This window comes from Lactuca serriola, chromosome 3 (assembly GCF_051521515.1).
Source record: "Lactuca serriola cultivar US96UC23 chromosome 3, Lser_US96UC23_V15, whole genome shotgun sequence".
In the NCBI taxonomy this organism is placed as follows: Eukaryota; Viridiplantae; Streptophyta; class Magnoliopsida; order Asterales; family Asteraceae; genus Lactuca; species Lactuca serriola.
The window spans coordinates 62,194,275-62,210,189 of NC_136410.1; the positions used below are offsets into that span (position 1 = coordinate 62,194,275).

General features: G+C 37.1%; 1 protein-coding gene across 1 annotated transcript; it reads left to right on the forward strand.

The window, feature by feature from the left end:
• Nucleotides 1–7,387: 7,387 nt before the first annotated feature.
• Nucleotides 7,388–8,514, forward strand: LOC145092447 (PLC-like phosphodiesterases superfamily protein). Its single transcript, XM_079030383.1, has one exon. It carries the CDS (start codon nt 7,436–7,438, stop codon nt 8,390–8,392), a length of 957 nt encoding a protein of 318 aa, XP_078886509.1. The 5' UTR covers nt 7,388–7,435; the 3' UTR covers nt 8,393–8,514.
• Nucleotides 8,515–15,915: the final 7,401 nt, after the last annotated feature.

Below are 15,915 nucleotides of genomic sequence, written 5' to 3' on the forward strand. Positions count from 1 at the left end.
CAATATTTTCTACTTCTTTTGATTTCTCGGAGGAAGAGGAGAGTTTGAAATCATAATGAGGTTTCAAGGAGGAGGGTTTCTGTAGAAGATTGAAAGTAGTGGGGATTGGAACAACACCTACTGAAGTGTTATCATCTTTAAACATGATCTCATCAGAAAGATCTTCTTAGCATTTGGCTCAGGAACTTCTGCACTTGTAAACGTTAGAGGATCATCTTCAGTGCTGCAAGGAATTGGAACCTCAACACTTAGAGTCTTCTCCAAGGCGTTGATGAATGGTTGAAGCTCCTGAGCTGTTTCTTCATTTGATGGGAAGGTGAAAGGAAGACGACTTTGGAGAGCTCGTTGACGGATAGAAATGAGTGTGTATTCAACTTGTTCTTTGGTGAGCTCCAAATGTCTTGTATGAACCCAGTCAACAAAATCTGACCAATCGGTGTCAAAAATGCCGATCGTCCTTTACCTGAAGCAGGTATCAGACCAGTTGTGTCTTTTGAAGTAGGAGAGACTAATCCAGCTTCGAAAAGCTTGGAATTAGAGGCGGGGGCCCCTGATTGTGCTTGTGAAGAAATGAGAGGGATTTCCGAAATGACCCATGAGTGTGTCCCAGGGGGCTTCAAGGGACTTTGTTCTATACATGTACCATTTTTTTTAGAAGATGGGGGTAGATTATGATCAGACTCCCTATGTGTGAGTGCAAGTAATTTTGAAGCTCCGAATGGTACTTCAAAAGAGTGGCTGAGTTAGGTAGGTTGTGATCTAGAGTCAAATCCATTGCCGATTTATGAATCTTGTTGAGAGAATTCACCAACTTTGGTTCTCTTTTTGGTTCTGACTTTTGAAGGAGATGCCTTACATTTGGCAATCTGTTTGATGTGTCCTCCAGAGTTGGTGGATTTGTTCTCATTAGAGGCGGTCTCATCCGAGATCGGGGCAAGTTGTGTTGGGTCGAACACAACCGAGATCTCAAGATGATGTTTGAGATGTGGTGAGATGAATGGAACTATGAACAACATATGTCCAGGTAAACGTCTAATAGGTCTGAAGGTAGATTGATTCGGTAGCCTATAAGTTTTAATAGCTTTGAAAGAGCAATATACCTCTTGAATGTCCGAATTGAGTAGGATGGCTTCATGTCTCTCAGAGTAGAGTTGTTGTAGCGTCATAGCCCAAAATCTTGGACTCAAAATCTCATTCGGCTTCCTCTTGACTGCAAACTTACAAAAATATTGCCATAGCACCTCCGGTAGGTCGAAAATGTTAGCTCTTCCAGTAAAGATGTTGTATACCACGTAGAGCCAGTCTTTGCTCATGGTGTATGTACCTCCATGTTTGTCAGATAAAACTCGAAGAATCAAGTGCATCAAGATATTCCCTAGGCTAGGGACGATTGATTTCTTAAATTCCTTTTCCTTGAACTCGCCACTGTAACCGATTTGGACCAGAAACGACTAAAACTCTTCAAAAGTAGGTTCCTGAACTTGAAAACCATTGGGGTTTTCTGCAATTCCTATGGCTTTGAAGAAGGTAGCTTTGTGAACCGGTACAATTCTATCGTTTGTGATCTTCGTTTCAAGAACATATTTGTCGATCTTCACTCGTTTAAAAGCTTTGTGTAGAAGTTGTAGATGAAAATTGGGGTTAGAGATTTTGGTGAGAGGAACATGCGGGAGATGACCTTGATCATGATGCGTATGGATCCATCATAATCCATGGGATCGAGAGAAAACAACTGGGTTGTATCTCTGAGAATGAACTCAGTGGAAGATGACGATACGAACCCCTTTGATGACTTCTTCTTGGTTGTAGGTTTGGAAGTTTTGGGAGCAAATTTAGAAGGAGTGGAAACCATTGCATATGTTTTTTTTTTTGAAAATCTTTGAGAAACAGAGTATAAAGGAAAAACTCTAAGGAGATGATAACCAAAGTGAAAAGTGGAAACAATTAGGATTCAAAATCCTTATATATGTTGGATGTTCCTGGTCGGGTCGAAGAATGAAATGATGAAACCTATGGTCTTTCATACCATACATAAAGTCATATGTAGTCAGGGATCAGATAGACAGTCGAACAGATGACCCACCCGAGAGTGAATAATCAGACAAGAACATCACAATCAGACATTAGACCAAGAGTTCTTAGGCTATCCAACTTAAACTACATAGTACCCAAGATATCTTTACCACATAACCATGTAACATAAAAACATATTAGATACTAAAATATTCATACCCTTAGCAACAAGCCTTAACTAGTTACATTGCTATTGACCACTCCTCAAGTAAGTCCTTTGCTGGCCAGTCATACATAATCATGATAATTGGTCTACCCTAGTTACCCTAACCAAACATAACTCCTAACAGTACCATACAATCATTCAAAAAGACCCTGCCCGTCTAGCATACCAAGACACAAGTGTCCTAAATTGCACATACATACAAAGGAGTTATACTAGCCACTAACATACTTGTACTCTAACAATACTTATATCCTAACATGCAAAGGATATACAATGGGATACATGGCATAATCAGAAACTCACTTGAATCGTAGAACTGAAGAAGCACAACATCACTCTAACTCCTTGCACTGATCAATCCTGCAAATCGACTAATCACCAAAGGATATGAATCCTCAGACAAGATCCCAAATCCTCCAAGTTTGACCCCCAAGTCAAACTGGTCAAAAGTCAACATCGAAGGTCGACAAAGTCAACGCCACATCGTGGACTCTCCTTGGTCATGTGGTGGGAACGCAAAGTCAAAATAGTCAACATGTAGGGCATTGCCATGTCGTGGGCTCAACTTGGCTATGTCGTGGCAATGCCAGGACAAAACAGTCGTTGATCTAAACCTCACCACGTCGTGGCTATCCATTGGACACATCGTGGCCACTGACAAAGTGCCATTTTTCTCATTGAGAGCTTAATCCTTACAAATCAAGGCTCATACTTCCAGATCTACTTCTTCTCAACGACTTAATGGATAAAGTTTCAGGGCAAGATCCTAAACTATAAGTCCATTAAGCTCTTAATATGACCAAAACTTGAACATGGGACCAAGAACACTCAAGATAAGACCCATTTTCTCCATTAACAAAAGTTCATGACCACAACAATCCCATAATAAGCTCTGGAGTTCCCCTAAACTCCAAGAACTTTCAATAAGGGACCACAACCACTCATTAAAGACCTTAAACATGAATCTTGAAAGAACAAGGTCAAGGTGCAAGCTTTTTACCTCCAAAGGTCCAGAAACTTGAAGAAGATGGTGGATCTAGTCTCACTCTATTCTTCTTTGCACTAAGAAAGAGTTCCTTTCTTTACAAGCTTCACCAAGACAAGAGGAACTATTTCAAAATCAAGCCACCAAGCTCATAACCATGGAAAGAGGCTAGGTTTTGTTTTGGAAAGATGAAGGCTGAAGAGGATGCACTAAAATAGGAGTTAAGGTGCTTAAATATGGATAAAACCCTAAAAATCCATGGGCTTGGGCTGTCGTGCTTGCTACATCGTGGCGCTCACCCAAACACATGATCTTCATCTTTGCATGCAACGTCGTGACACTCCATGCATTACGTGGTGGCAATGGTTTTCCTCAAAAACCATGCATTAGACTCCTTTATATCATCCACTAATGCATTCTAGGAGACGAGTGTTACAATATGTAATTAGTAATATCCTTTTATAATGACTCTTGGGTAATGATCTATTAACAAATATATACCACATGAGGATACAAGTAGTATATGTAGACCACCCCACCCTTTCCATGAACTTACCACCCTTAAGGGTCTCTCTAATTCTAGTTGACCCAATATTTGTAGTAATTGGACCAATACCCAAATCAAGGGCTTCTTCTAGCCCCTCTTTCTGGCCTACCTACTATTGGACAACACCAATAACCATATCAACACAATAATGGTTGGCCTAATGGCCAACAACATGTAGTCTTCGACCCACTTACATTGGCTCTTATACACGGTCAAGCCTCTACGTTACTCATTCATTTACACCACCTCTATGGACTTTGTTCATACTTGGTGTCATCATTTAAAGATCAAGAGACATCACTCTTGTTAATGTTTAATTTGATATCTTTGATATCTAAGAAATGTAGGACGATAAATGGATTATGGAGCCATGTATCATCTTTATGTTAATGCAAGTATGCTTAGTTATATTACTAATGCTATCCTTCTAAATCCAAATCCACATTGTACCCTTTCTCTTAACCACATTCTCATAACCCCCCAAATAAATAAAAAATCAATTTATGTATGTTTTTTACTTAGGATAACAAATGTTCTAGTGATTTTGAAGAATTTTAGATTTTCTATGAAGGATTATCGGACCCGTCAAACCCTCCTTCTATATGACATCACATGTGATATTTTTCTCATCACCAAGTCAACCCCTCAAGCTCTTTCTATTTCGCTCCATCAATTTGACATAAGCATCCTGTCACTACAGTCATCCAATTTTTCAACATTTAATTCCTAATAATCTGATTCCTTGTATGATCAAATAATCTTCAAATTGGTATCAAAATTATCAATTAGGCAGACATGTTAAACTACCGTTTTCTTTGTCTTAGTCAGATGCGACTTGTCATTTATGCATGTTCCTCAATATTAAAATCTCCTAATATGTTCCTACTTGTCATTTACACATCTGCTAAAGCATTCTTTCATTAATATATAGTTAAGACTCTATATCTCATATACATTGTTCTATAATTTGCTTGATATTCCTTATTAAGCTCCAATTCATAATTTCTCTACCAAATACCTTATCATTAAGCAAAATTCATAATGTTTATACCAAATATGTCATGACCTAACAATAATAGTCATTTTTAATGTATCTCACATTGGTACGATACGATCCTATAAGTGACTATATATGTTGGAGTTCACCTTCTCTCCATAAATGTTATTTTAAAGAGACAATCTTAGGGTCCAAATATATCATAAATGTGGCTTGACACATCCCTTGTCTATCCTCATCTACCATTCGTCGCTGAAGGGGAATATTATTATATCATATATTAGTGTGACACGAATATAAGTAAATATATATGTTAAAGCCCACTTTCTCTCCATAAGGATTCTGTTGGAGAGACAATATTGGACTCAACATCATTTATGACAGTTGATCCGTACACAACAATTTTTTTTCATACACAACAATTGGTGCTTTAAAATGTTGTATTGTACAACTATATAATGCATGAATTGTTGTGTATGGCAAAAAACTGTTATGTACGAATCACTTCCCATCATTTATCTTACAAAATGTACCATATAAGTTTTATTTTTGGGTAAAGAAAAATCTTCGGAATATCTAAGATATATTACCTCATATTTCGCGAAACTTTTTGATGTATAAGGTACCAAAAGCAACAAGTATCCTCATGTGACATCGGATTTGTCAATTCAACCATTTTGGAGAAATATTTATAATACTGAATAAAAAAAAATTGTTAGCATATAATATATTACGCGTTTACATTGTTGTTTTTATTAAAACAAAACATTATGAAATAGTGTAAATTAGACACCAACAATGACATATTCAGTTGACCTTTGTTGTTTCACCATAAAATGGCGGGAAAATGACTCTTGAGGGTAATTAACTTTTGCGTTTGTACTCATTTGGTCCCTTTTTTTTGTATTCAATATACCATCGAACTTGTTGTTGGTGTTTACCATAGCCCTTTTGACCGGCTTTTGACCTGTGATAGCCGGTCAAAGGGTTATGGTGAACACAAACAACAAGTTCGATGGTATATTGAGTACAAAAAAAAGGAAAGGGACCAAATGAGAACAAACGCAACAGTTGGTTACCCTCCTGATTCATTTTCTCTTTACTCATTTACAACAAATCCCACATCATCTCCTACTGATATTAATGACTTTATGAAATTCAATCTTGCTTCTCTTCAAAACATAACCTACGAAAGGACATTATTCATACATGTACAACTTTGTAATGCACTTGAATATTTATTATGTGAATCTTGACTAAGCAGACGCATTTCATGACTACATTTACATTTCCAATAAAATGATTTATCGTATCATGGATTCTAGACAAAGTCTACAAACGATTGGAATCACAAGTGCTGTGATTTTTAAGTTTACTTAGCTTTAAGATCGAACTCATGGGATAAGATACAACATCAATATGTACAATATCATGTTGCTTTTGTAGACACATCACCATCATATTGTACATATTGATGTTGTATCTTATCCCATGAGTTCGATCTTAAAGCTAAGTAAACTCGAAAATCATAGCACTTGTGATTCCACTCGTTTCTAGACTTTGTCTAGAATCCATGATACGATAAATCATTTTATTGGAAATGTAAATGTAGTCATGAAATGCGTCTGCTTAGTCAAGATTCCCATAATAAATATTCAAGTGCATTAAAAAGTTGTACATGTATGAATAATGTCCTTTCGTAGGTTATGTTTTGAAGAGAAGCAAGAATGAATCTCATAAAGTCATTAATATCAGTAGGAGATGATGTGGGATTTGTTGTAAATGAGTAAAGGGAAAATGAATCAGGAGGGTAACCAGCTGTTGCGTTTGTTCTCATTTGGTCCATTTCCTTTTTTTTGTACTCAATATACCATCGAACTTGTTGTTTGTGTTCACCATAACCCTTTGACCGGCTATCACAGGTCAAAAGCCGGTCAAAAGGGCTATGGTAAACACCAACAACAAGTTCGATGGTATATTGAATACAAAAAAAAGAAAAGGGACGAAATGAGTACAAACGCAAAAGTTAATTACCCTCAAGAGTCATTTTCCCTAAAATGGCAGTCCATTGTCGTATCTTCATGGATAAATGTTTCAAAAAACTAAACATCATATTTACTAGAAAGAAAGTAAAGCATTTAATCAGTAGTTACTAAACATCATATTTACTGTAAATCCAATTTTGACATTTGCGAGCCATACATTTGGGAACACGTCTATTGCATCTTCCCCACCAATAATTCAATTTCAACACCCACCCCACCCATAAGGACACAACCACAAACACAATAATCTTTTTCTAATGATTTCTGACGTACAACTCTTATTGCATGAAGTATAAGTCGTTATAGGGCACTTGTTTTGTGTTCGGTTGTTCTGATTTGTTTCAAGAGTAAATTAACCGAAACTTAACCTTGATCAAGAAACTCAACTTATGCATCGTCTTTTATTGCATAATATACAAGTTATTAAGACATTTTATCCATTCGTTATTATCACGTTACAATTTGTATGATGCAAGGTACAAGTCGAACTAACATGATGCTATTGATTGATAAAAACAAAGAAAAAGACAGCTTAAAATTATTTAATAAAATTAGTTATATATCTCAAACCCTGTAATCCAATCATTTCATTGATTTATCTTCATAGCAACAAGAAAGAAAAATGGGAGCTCAGTGGTCTAAACAAGTGGAACGCCGGAAATTGATCGCCGACGAGAAGAAAACTTTAAAAGATCTAGAAGAGAGCTCAGGCTGCGTCTTTCCCGGCTGTGATCACCGCCCAGCCGACCGGAAAAACTGGATTTCCGGCCTCAACCCGGAGAAAGTTCACATTAACAAGATTGTTTGGCCAGGAACCCATGATTCCGGAACCCATAAGATCGGAATCAAGATGGTTTCTCGACCATTCGCTCAGTGTCAATCTTTATCCATTTACCAACAACTCGTACTAGGAACACGTCTTCTCGACATTCGAGTCAACGAGAATCGGAAAGTCTGTCATGGAATCCTCGCAACATTCGCTATTGACGTTGTTATCAACGACGTGAAGAAGTTTCTATCAGAAACTGAATCTGAGATCATAATTCTTGAGATCCGAACTGAATTTGGTCATAATGATCCACCGGAATTCGAGAAACACTTGGAGGAGCAACTTGGTGAATACTTAATCCATCAAGATGATCATGTTTTCCAAAAAACAGTGGCGGAGATTCTACCCAAAAGAATTATATGCGTTTGGAAGCCCCAAAAATCCGACCCACCGAAAGCGGGTAGCCCGTTTTGGAGTTCGGGTTATTTGAAAGATAATTGGATCGACACTGATTTACCTGCGACAAAATTCGAGAGTAATCTGAAGTACTTGGGTCAACAACAACCGGTGACTTCCCGGAAATACTTTTACAGGGTGGAGAATACGGTGACACCACAAGCAGATAACCCGGTTTTGTGTGTGAAACCGGTTACGAAACGGATCCATGGGTATGCGAGGTTGTTCATAACACAGTGTTTTTCCAGAAATATAGCGGATAAATTGCAGGTTTTTTCCACAGATTTCATTGATGAGGATTTTGTTGACGCTTGTGTTGGTCTTACTTGGGCGAGGGTCGAAGGGAAGGCTTAAATTAATCTCTTTCAATGGTAAATCAATGTTAATATGTTTGTATTATGCATTAAAAGGCATTGTTTCCTTTTTGTGTTGTAACAACAGTTTGCGTTTTTATATGATGAGTGTTACGTGCAAAAGATTGTTTTAATCCAAGCTATAAAGAAGCTTTTGTTACATATAAGACAACCTAAAAAAATAAAGTCTTCAACCTTGGATTAGGTACAATCGCTCCATTTATGCATATACCTTATGTGTTTTTGCATTAAACTAGGTTTAGAAACTGTCGTATATGTACTTGAATATTGATTGTATTTGGGTGTTGTGGTAGAATATTTTTTGTTGTTGGACAATCTTTTTCTATTTTGACCATTTGGGACCAAACAAAGCTTTGACCAAATTCGTCCCACCTACCTCCCGAAATCGGCTCCCCACGCATTCCGTGCCCCGACCCAAATATTGACCCGAAGCATGTGGATATAGAATTTATCGGCGACCAGTAGAGAGCCCGTTTCAATAACCAATATTGTGTTTGAGAAAAAAATATATATAGCAGTTAATTTTGATCTAAAATATTAGATCGGTAGGCGGATTACAATTTATGTATACAATTTGTTCAACGCAGAAAATAAAAACCAGTTCATCATCACGGCCGGTCCAAACATAGGCGATCCAAACAATCGCCTAGGACCTACGTCTTTAAGGTATTGGAGAGTTTGGAGTAGTATTTACGGTTTGTGGTTTGGGGCTTGGGTATTGGAGACGGCTAGTGTTCAAGGTCAGGAATCAAGGAAAAAGCTAGTTCGTTAGTTTCAATATCATAAGTAAGTTCGAGGGTGGGGAAAAAAGCTAGTTCGTTGGTTTCAACGATGCTATTTTTTTGCATTTAACCCAACTCGTAATGCTAATAGTTTTAGCATTTAACATAGATAATTAGTGTTTTTTTTTTTTTTTTTTTTTTTTTTTTTTTTTTTTTTTTGCATTGGACCCCGATCATAATGCTCAATCTAACCCATATCTTATTAGTAAAAATTTATGTAAGAAATTACCATTGTAAAAATTACCCATGGATAAAATCTTCCAATAATGATTGCACTCGAGGGTCATCGCTACTACCACGAGGGTCATCGCAACTACCTGCTGATGTTTAGGCCATTATTTTGTTAAAATCTAAAAGGTTAGAGTAAGGCATTAATCTATGTATCCATCTTTAATGCTTTTCATTCCCTCTTCATAGTCACTTATTTTCTGTCCATCAAAAACTAAATAAAAGGGAAAAAAAAGTAAAAATATTTTTAATCTATGTCTCTCTCTCTTCCTTTTGATCCATGGATAATTTGTTCGATATGCAAGTTAATCGCTCTGTCAAAATCTAGAAGAACTTACAAAATGTAGTCCTATAACTAAAAATATACATGATAGAGAAGATTAGATGGATGAATGTATCATGCTATGAAGACTTGCATTCCTCTGCTTAAAAGACATATAAACAGAAAACAAAGCAAGTGTAAGATGACTTGTTTCATAATGGTTAAGAAATTTGAAACATGGTACTTTGGAAAACTTTTTGTCCATATAATAATCAAGACAACATGTTAAACTAAGACCCAAAATTTCTTCAAACCAAAAAAAATGTTAAACTAAGAACCAAAACTTCTAAATTAACATCATATATTAATTTTTCACCCTGTGAAGCAGCATCAGTATCTCGCATGAATAGCAGAATTTGGTTTCTTCATTTTGATATAGACAGTAAACGCTCAAAACTACATTTTAGCTCTGGTTGCAAACATTATAGACGAAGCAAACATAATAGCCTCAGTGATATCCTAAATTACTTCCTCTAGGTTACCTGATTATCACAAAGTACATAGGAAGAATTAATGGAATTTCAATTAAAATATAAAATTGATGCTGACCATAAAATAGCGCTAAAAATGCATATAAAGAAGAGACACGAACAAACTGTTGGCAATTGCCTCCATGCCCTTAGCTTTACCTTCTTAGGAAGCATCACAGTTCAGCAGAAACATCTCCCATATAAAAAAGTTTCATGTTCAATGGTAAACAAGTAGACCACCAAAAGCTCAGTAGAAAAATCTCCCATATAAAAAAAATCATGTTCAATGGTAAACAAGTAGACCACCAAAAGCTAACAAGGGGGATTGAAATTAAAATATGAGACCAAGACCTTTTGTGGATGATCATTGTCAGGTTCCATGGTTTTCCTTTATAGAAGAACAAAAGCAAAACAATCTCAGTCTTATATCAAAAATACTACAATTAAACATGCCATAATTGGAGTCATAAAATAGATTTTGAATTTGCGAAAAGAAGGGAATAAGAGGCTGCATTAAGAAAACAACTTAAATTATGTATTGAGTTCACCCAAATCAAAGTTACTATTGACACTATAACCATATTTTAGTTTTAGGGTATAACTCCAAACAAATTGAAGGAGTCCCGTCCCAGAAATATGCCAATTAATTATAAAACGGAACAAATAAATAAGAAAATATGAAAATCAAGTACGTGCTTACTCATATCGTAACGAATATAGCTCGTTAAAAGAGGCGGAAAATTCAAACAAAATAAAGCACCATATTTTTCATCCATGTTCTTGTTCCACGTCATGACTTCAATTTCATTCCTATACCTCCATTCAGTTCACCTTCCTGTCACACTCATCAAAGATTCAAAAAAACTCACTGGATAGAAAAAGAATAAGTGTATATATATATATATATATATATATATATATATATATATATATATATATGTTGGAATAGTGTCTAAGGCTGCAACTATATTAGACAAGTATTTGACCTGATTGTGCATGGTCCTTTTGGGTTGCCTTTACCATAGCAACTTGATAGGATGATTTATTATGAGAGAATAAATATTATTAATATATTATGAGAATAATATAAGGAATAATAATATTGTTATTTGATTAATATAAGTCATAGAATTAATTAGGATTAATTTGGTGACTTAAAGAGATTAATTAAATAAGAGGGTATAAACTGTCATTTGTTTGATAGTTACACTTTAGACTGTAAATCCTTATTGGATGAAGGGTGGACGGATTCTAGGGCTAAGGATAGCCTCAAATCGTCCAATGCTTATCTAAGGAAAGGATTTGGATTACTTTAAGAGAAGATTATCCAACTAGGGTTTAAGTTGAAACCCTTAAGGAGTCTACAAGTATACATAGACCCCATGGTCAAGGGAAATCGGCATCACTTCCAAAGAAGAGAAACCCTGGCCGAATTTCTTCCCTCTCCCCTCTCTCAAATCATCTTCTTTGCTATTTAGTGTTTGTAAGCCATTAGAGGAGTGACAATTGTGACTCTAGAGCTCCAAGACAACAAGATCAAAACAAGAGATTCAAAGGTAAACTTCTAGATCCGATTTTGTATTGTTTTATACCTAATTAGTCATTAGAAGTCTTGGATTCAAAGCATGTTTAATTAGAAAGCCTAGATCCAAGCATTAGGGTTTTGCATGCGCACATAGGAAAGTTCTTATGGCTAAAACTCATCAGTGGTATCAGAGACTAGATTGGTTTCTATTAAATTATTGCTTGTTTGTTTGAATCTTGTTTGCAAATTTAGAATTTTGTGTCTCTGTGTCATGAACTCGACGAGTCCCATGGTGGACTCGACGAGTTGGCCTGAATCGACGAGTCCAGTTGGGAACTCGACGAGTTCGAGCGTCAGGAAGGACCAGATTCAGGATTTTTTCATATTTATCTTATGGAAACTTGCCTTTATCATATTAGATCAACCTTAATCCGATTTTCTGATATATATGACTATAATCTTGATCTAATTAAAGATATTTATCAACTAATAAAATATTTAATTTCCTTATGTGATAATTATTTAATTATTTTGATTAAATTGGTAATTATCTTGCAAGAAATCTTGAATAAATCAAATATGGATAATTATGGAATTAATTGTTAATTAAAATTATTTGGTATTTGATCCTTCATGTTTTAAATGTTTAAAACTTGTCCTCAAGTTTTGAAATTTATGTTTTGTGATTAAAAGTTTTAATTTAGACAATTTAAATTTCAAACCCTAGATTTTTAAAAGTTTAAAATACGACCCTATACTAATATAATATTACAAGATTAATATATATATATATATATATATATATATATATATGTATAACTAAAATGCTAGTCTTACCGTTAGTAGGCCTCATTCACGAAGTCGATCTATAAGGTGGGTATAAGGTTGCGGCCTATAAAACAGCGCTTAATGGGTGTACACTCACACCCACCGCTTGCTTAATCGGTGGAGGGTCGTTAGCCGAACGGGTAGGATAGAGCAACCTCATCCTCTCATTAAAAGTATAATATGAAATACAAAGTAACTACATGTTTTTAAAATTTCCCAATCCTAGTTACTTTAGGAAAAGTGAATTGATGCAATCCCATGAAATTACACTTTGCACCCTTGCTAAGAAGTTAGTGGAGCGTGTGTGGTTTACCGGCACACTAATTGGTTCTAAGCAAAGGTGGCAAAGGGTGATTCATTGTTTATCATAGTTCGATGGAGCGTGTGTGGTTTACCGGCACATTGAATAGGTGATTGTTACAATGAAGGCACCATGTGAATTTGCGTGGTAATTCACACCCGCTTTGTGATCCTCGGTATCCCAGTCACAAACAAGAGGGGCATATCGAGATTTAAACATGCCATTGAATAGTTTCAATGAATCTCATCCGAACCTAGGAATTCTCAATACATTTAAGACTTAAAGTTATGTTTTTATGGTGGAGAATTAGTGAATCGTCATTCACTTACCTTCATATTATTTGCATGTTGGATTACGACATCCCTTTTCTAATATGTAAATATTGTTGTTGGATCCTAGCCCTAATTTTTCTTACTGGGTGATAATTAGGGATTCATATTCTAATCTGTCTTTGTCCTTTCTATTTGTAGATGTCGAACGCAAACAACGCTGCTGCTAGTTCTTTCACATTGATGACCCTTTGTCAAAATGTCACTTTCAATGGAACGAACTTTAGCGAATGGATAAGATACATTCGCACCATTGCTCGCTATGAGGATAAGGATTATATCCTCGATGAGAAGCTCGAGAAAATTAACCCTGAAATCGCTACTCCGGCTGAAATGACCTCTTTTGAAACTCATGAGCGCGATGCAACGAAGGTACATTGCATCATGATAGCCACCATGAACTCCGAATTCCAAAAGTCCTATGAGGACATGTACCCGTACGAGATGCATCAAGACTTATTGGAGAGATACCACCAAAACGCGAGACAAGAGCGTTATGAGATTTTCACTAACATGATTTCCGCTAAGATGGGTCATGGAGAGTCTCTTACCGTGCACCTGCAAAAGATGCAAAGGTATGTCGACCGCCTTCGCAAGTTAAATGTTGACTTTGGGGAAAACTTGGCGATCGACATGGTGCTTCACTCTTTGCCTTCGAGCTACAATCAATTTAGGATGACCTACCACATGAACAAAGAGGAGGTCGCCCTAAGCAAACTCCAAGGTCTCTTGAGGGTCGCTGAGAGCAACTTCAAGGACAAGTTTGTTGCACCAACTCCCAATCCGCCCGCTGCTCGTGTCTTGGCTATTGGACAAGGAAAGGGAAAGAAGAGGAAGGCTTCGTCTAAGAACTATCGTAAGGTTAAAGCCCAAGATGGTGCCTCTTCTAGTGGGACCAAAGTTGATCCTGCTAAACCCTACCCTAACCCGAAGGAGGCAGAGTGCCACCACTGCCACAAGATAGGACATTGGAAGAGAAGTTGCCCAGAGTACCTGCAACCCATCAAGGAGGGAAAGATCAAGCCATCTTTCGCAGGTATATACACAATTAAATCTAACGATTCTAATCATGCTATTTCTTGGGTTCTTGATACAGGTTGTGGTTACCACATTTGCTCTAATGTGCAGGGACCAAGAAGAAGTAGGGATGTGGAGCAAGGAAGGATCAATCTAATCACGGGGAACAGAAGATCGTCACTTGTGACCAAGATTGGAGTGTATTCTTTAGTGATTAGGAATAGTTTATGTTTAGATTTGAACAATTGTTGCTATTCGCCAGAAATGGCTAGAAACATCATTTCATTTCATGGTTTGTTTAGACAAGGTTTTAGATTTTCTTTTAATAATGAGAATGGTTCTATTTTAGCTTATCTAAATGGTGTCTTTTATTTTGAAGCTATACCATGTAATGGAATTTATGAAACTGTTATGATTGTTGATAACTTAGGAAATGATGTTTTGAACATAGATTCTTCCAATAGTATGGATAGAGCATCCTTGTGGCATTGTCGTCTTGGACATGTCAACAAGAAACGCATAGCCCAACTCCAAAAGGATGGAGTGTTGGAGTCATTCGACCTTAGGGAAGATGACACATGCGAGTCTTGTTTACTTGGAAAGATGACTAAGTCACTCTTCACGAGTACGTGTGAAAGGGGTGAGGGTCTATTGGACCTAATACATACCGATGTATGTGGACCGTTTAGATCAACCACGAAGGATGGGAACCGCTTCTACGTGACTTTTACCGATGACTATAGTAGATATGGGTATATCTATTTAATCAAGAAAAAGTCAGAAACCTTTGAAAAGTTCAAAGAGTTCAAGAATGAAGTGGAGAATCAACTGGGCAGGAAAATCAAGATGCTTCCGTCCGATCGAGGAGGAGAGTACGTAAGTCTTGAATTCCACGATTATCTCAAGGAGTGTGGAATAGTTTCACAATTGACGCCACCTAGGACACCATAATTGAATGGTGTGGCAGAAAGGCGTAATCGAACCTTATTGGATATGGTTCGCTCTATGATGAGTCGTGCTTCACTATCAATCTCTTTTTGGGGGTATGCCTTAGAGACTGCCGCCCATATCCTTAACCGAGTACCTCATAAGAAGGTTGCCAAAACACCTCACGAGATATGGACAAGGAAAGCTCCCTCATTGGCACATATCAAGATTTGGGGTTGCGAGGCTTTCGTAAGACGAGATACTCACGACAAGCTCGAACCTCGAAGTGAGCGATGTATTTTCATCGGCTACCCGCAGAAATCCTTTGGGTATCTCTTCTATAGACCGAAGGACAATGTTGTCTTTGTTGCGAGGAGAGGAGTTTTCCGAGAGCGAGAACTCATAGGCCAAGGAGACAGTGGGAGGCAAGTCGAGCTTGAAGAGATTCAAGATTCGATAGATGAAGGAATCTCTACCGCTGGCACTCAACCCGAGGAGGAAACTCCGGTTGAACCGATTGACGAGTCCTTACCTCTTAGACGTTCCGATAGAGTTAGAGTTCTACCTCATTTTTATGGTTTTCATATTACTACCGAAGGGGACACGTATATTAGTGACGGTACACTAATAAACCTTGATGAACCTAATAACTATAAGGAAGCCATGGCAGGCCCGGAGTCTGCGAAATGGAAAGAGGCAATGGATAGCGAGATCCAATCCATGTATGATAACCAAGTTTGGAATTTGGTTGATAATGTGCCCGGACGTAAGACC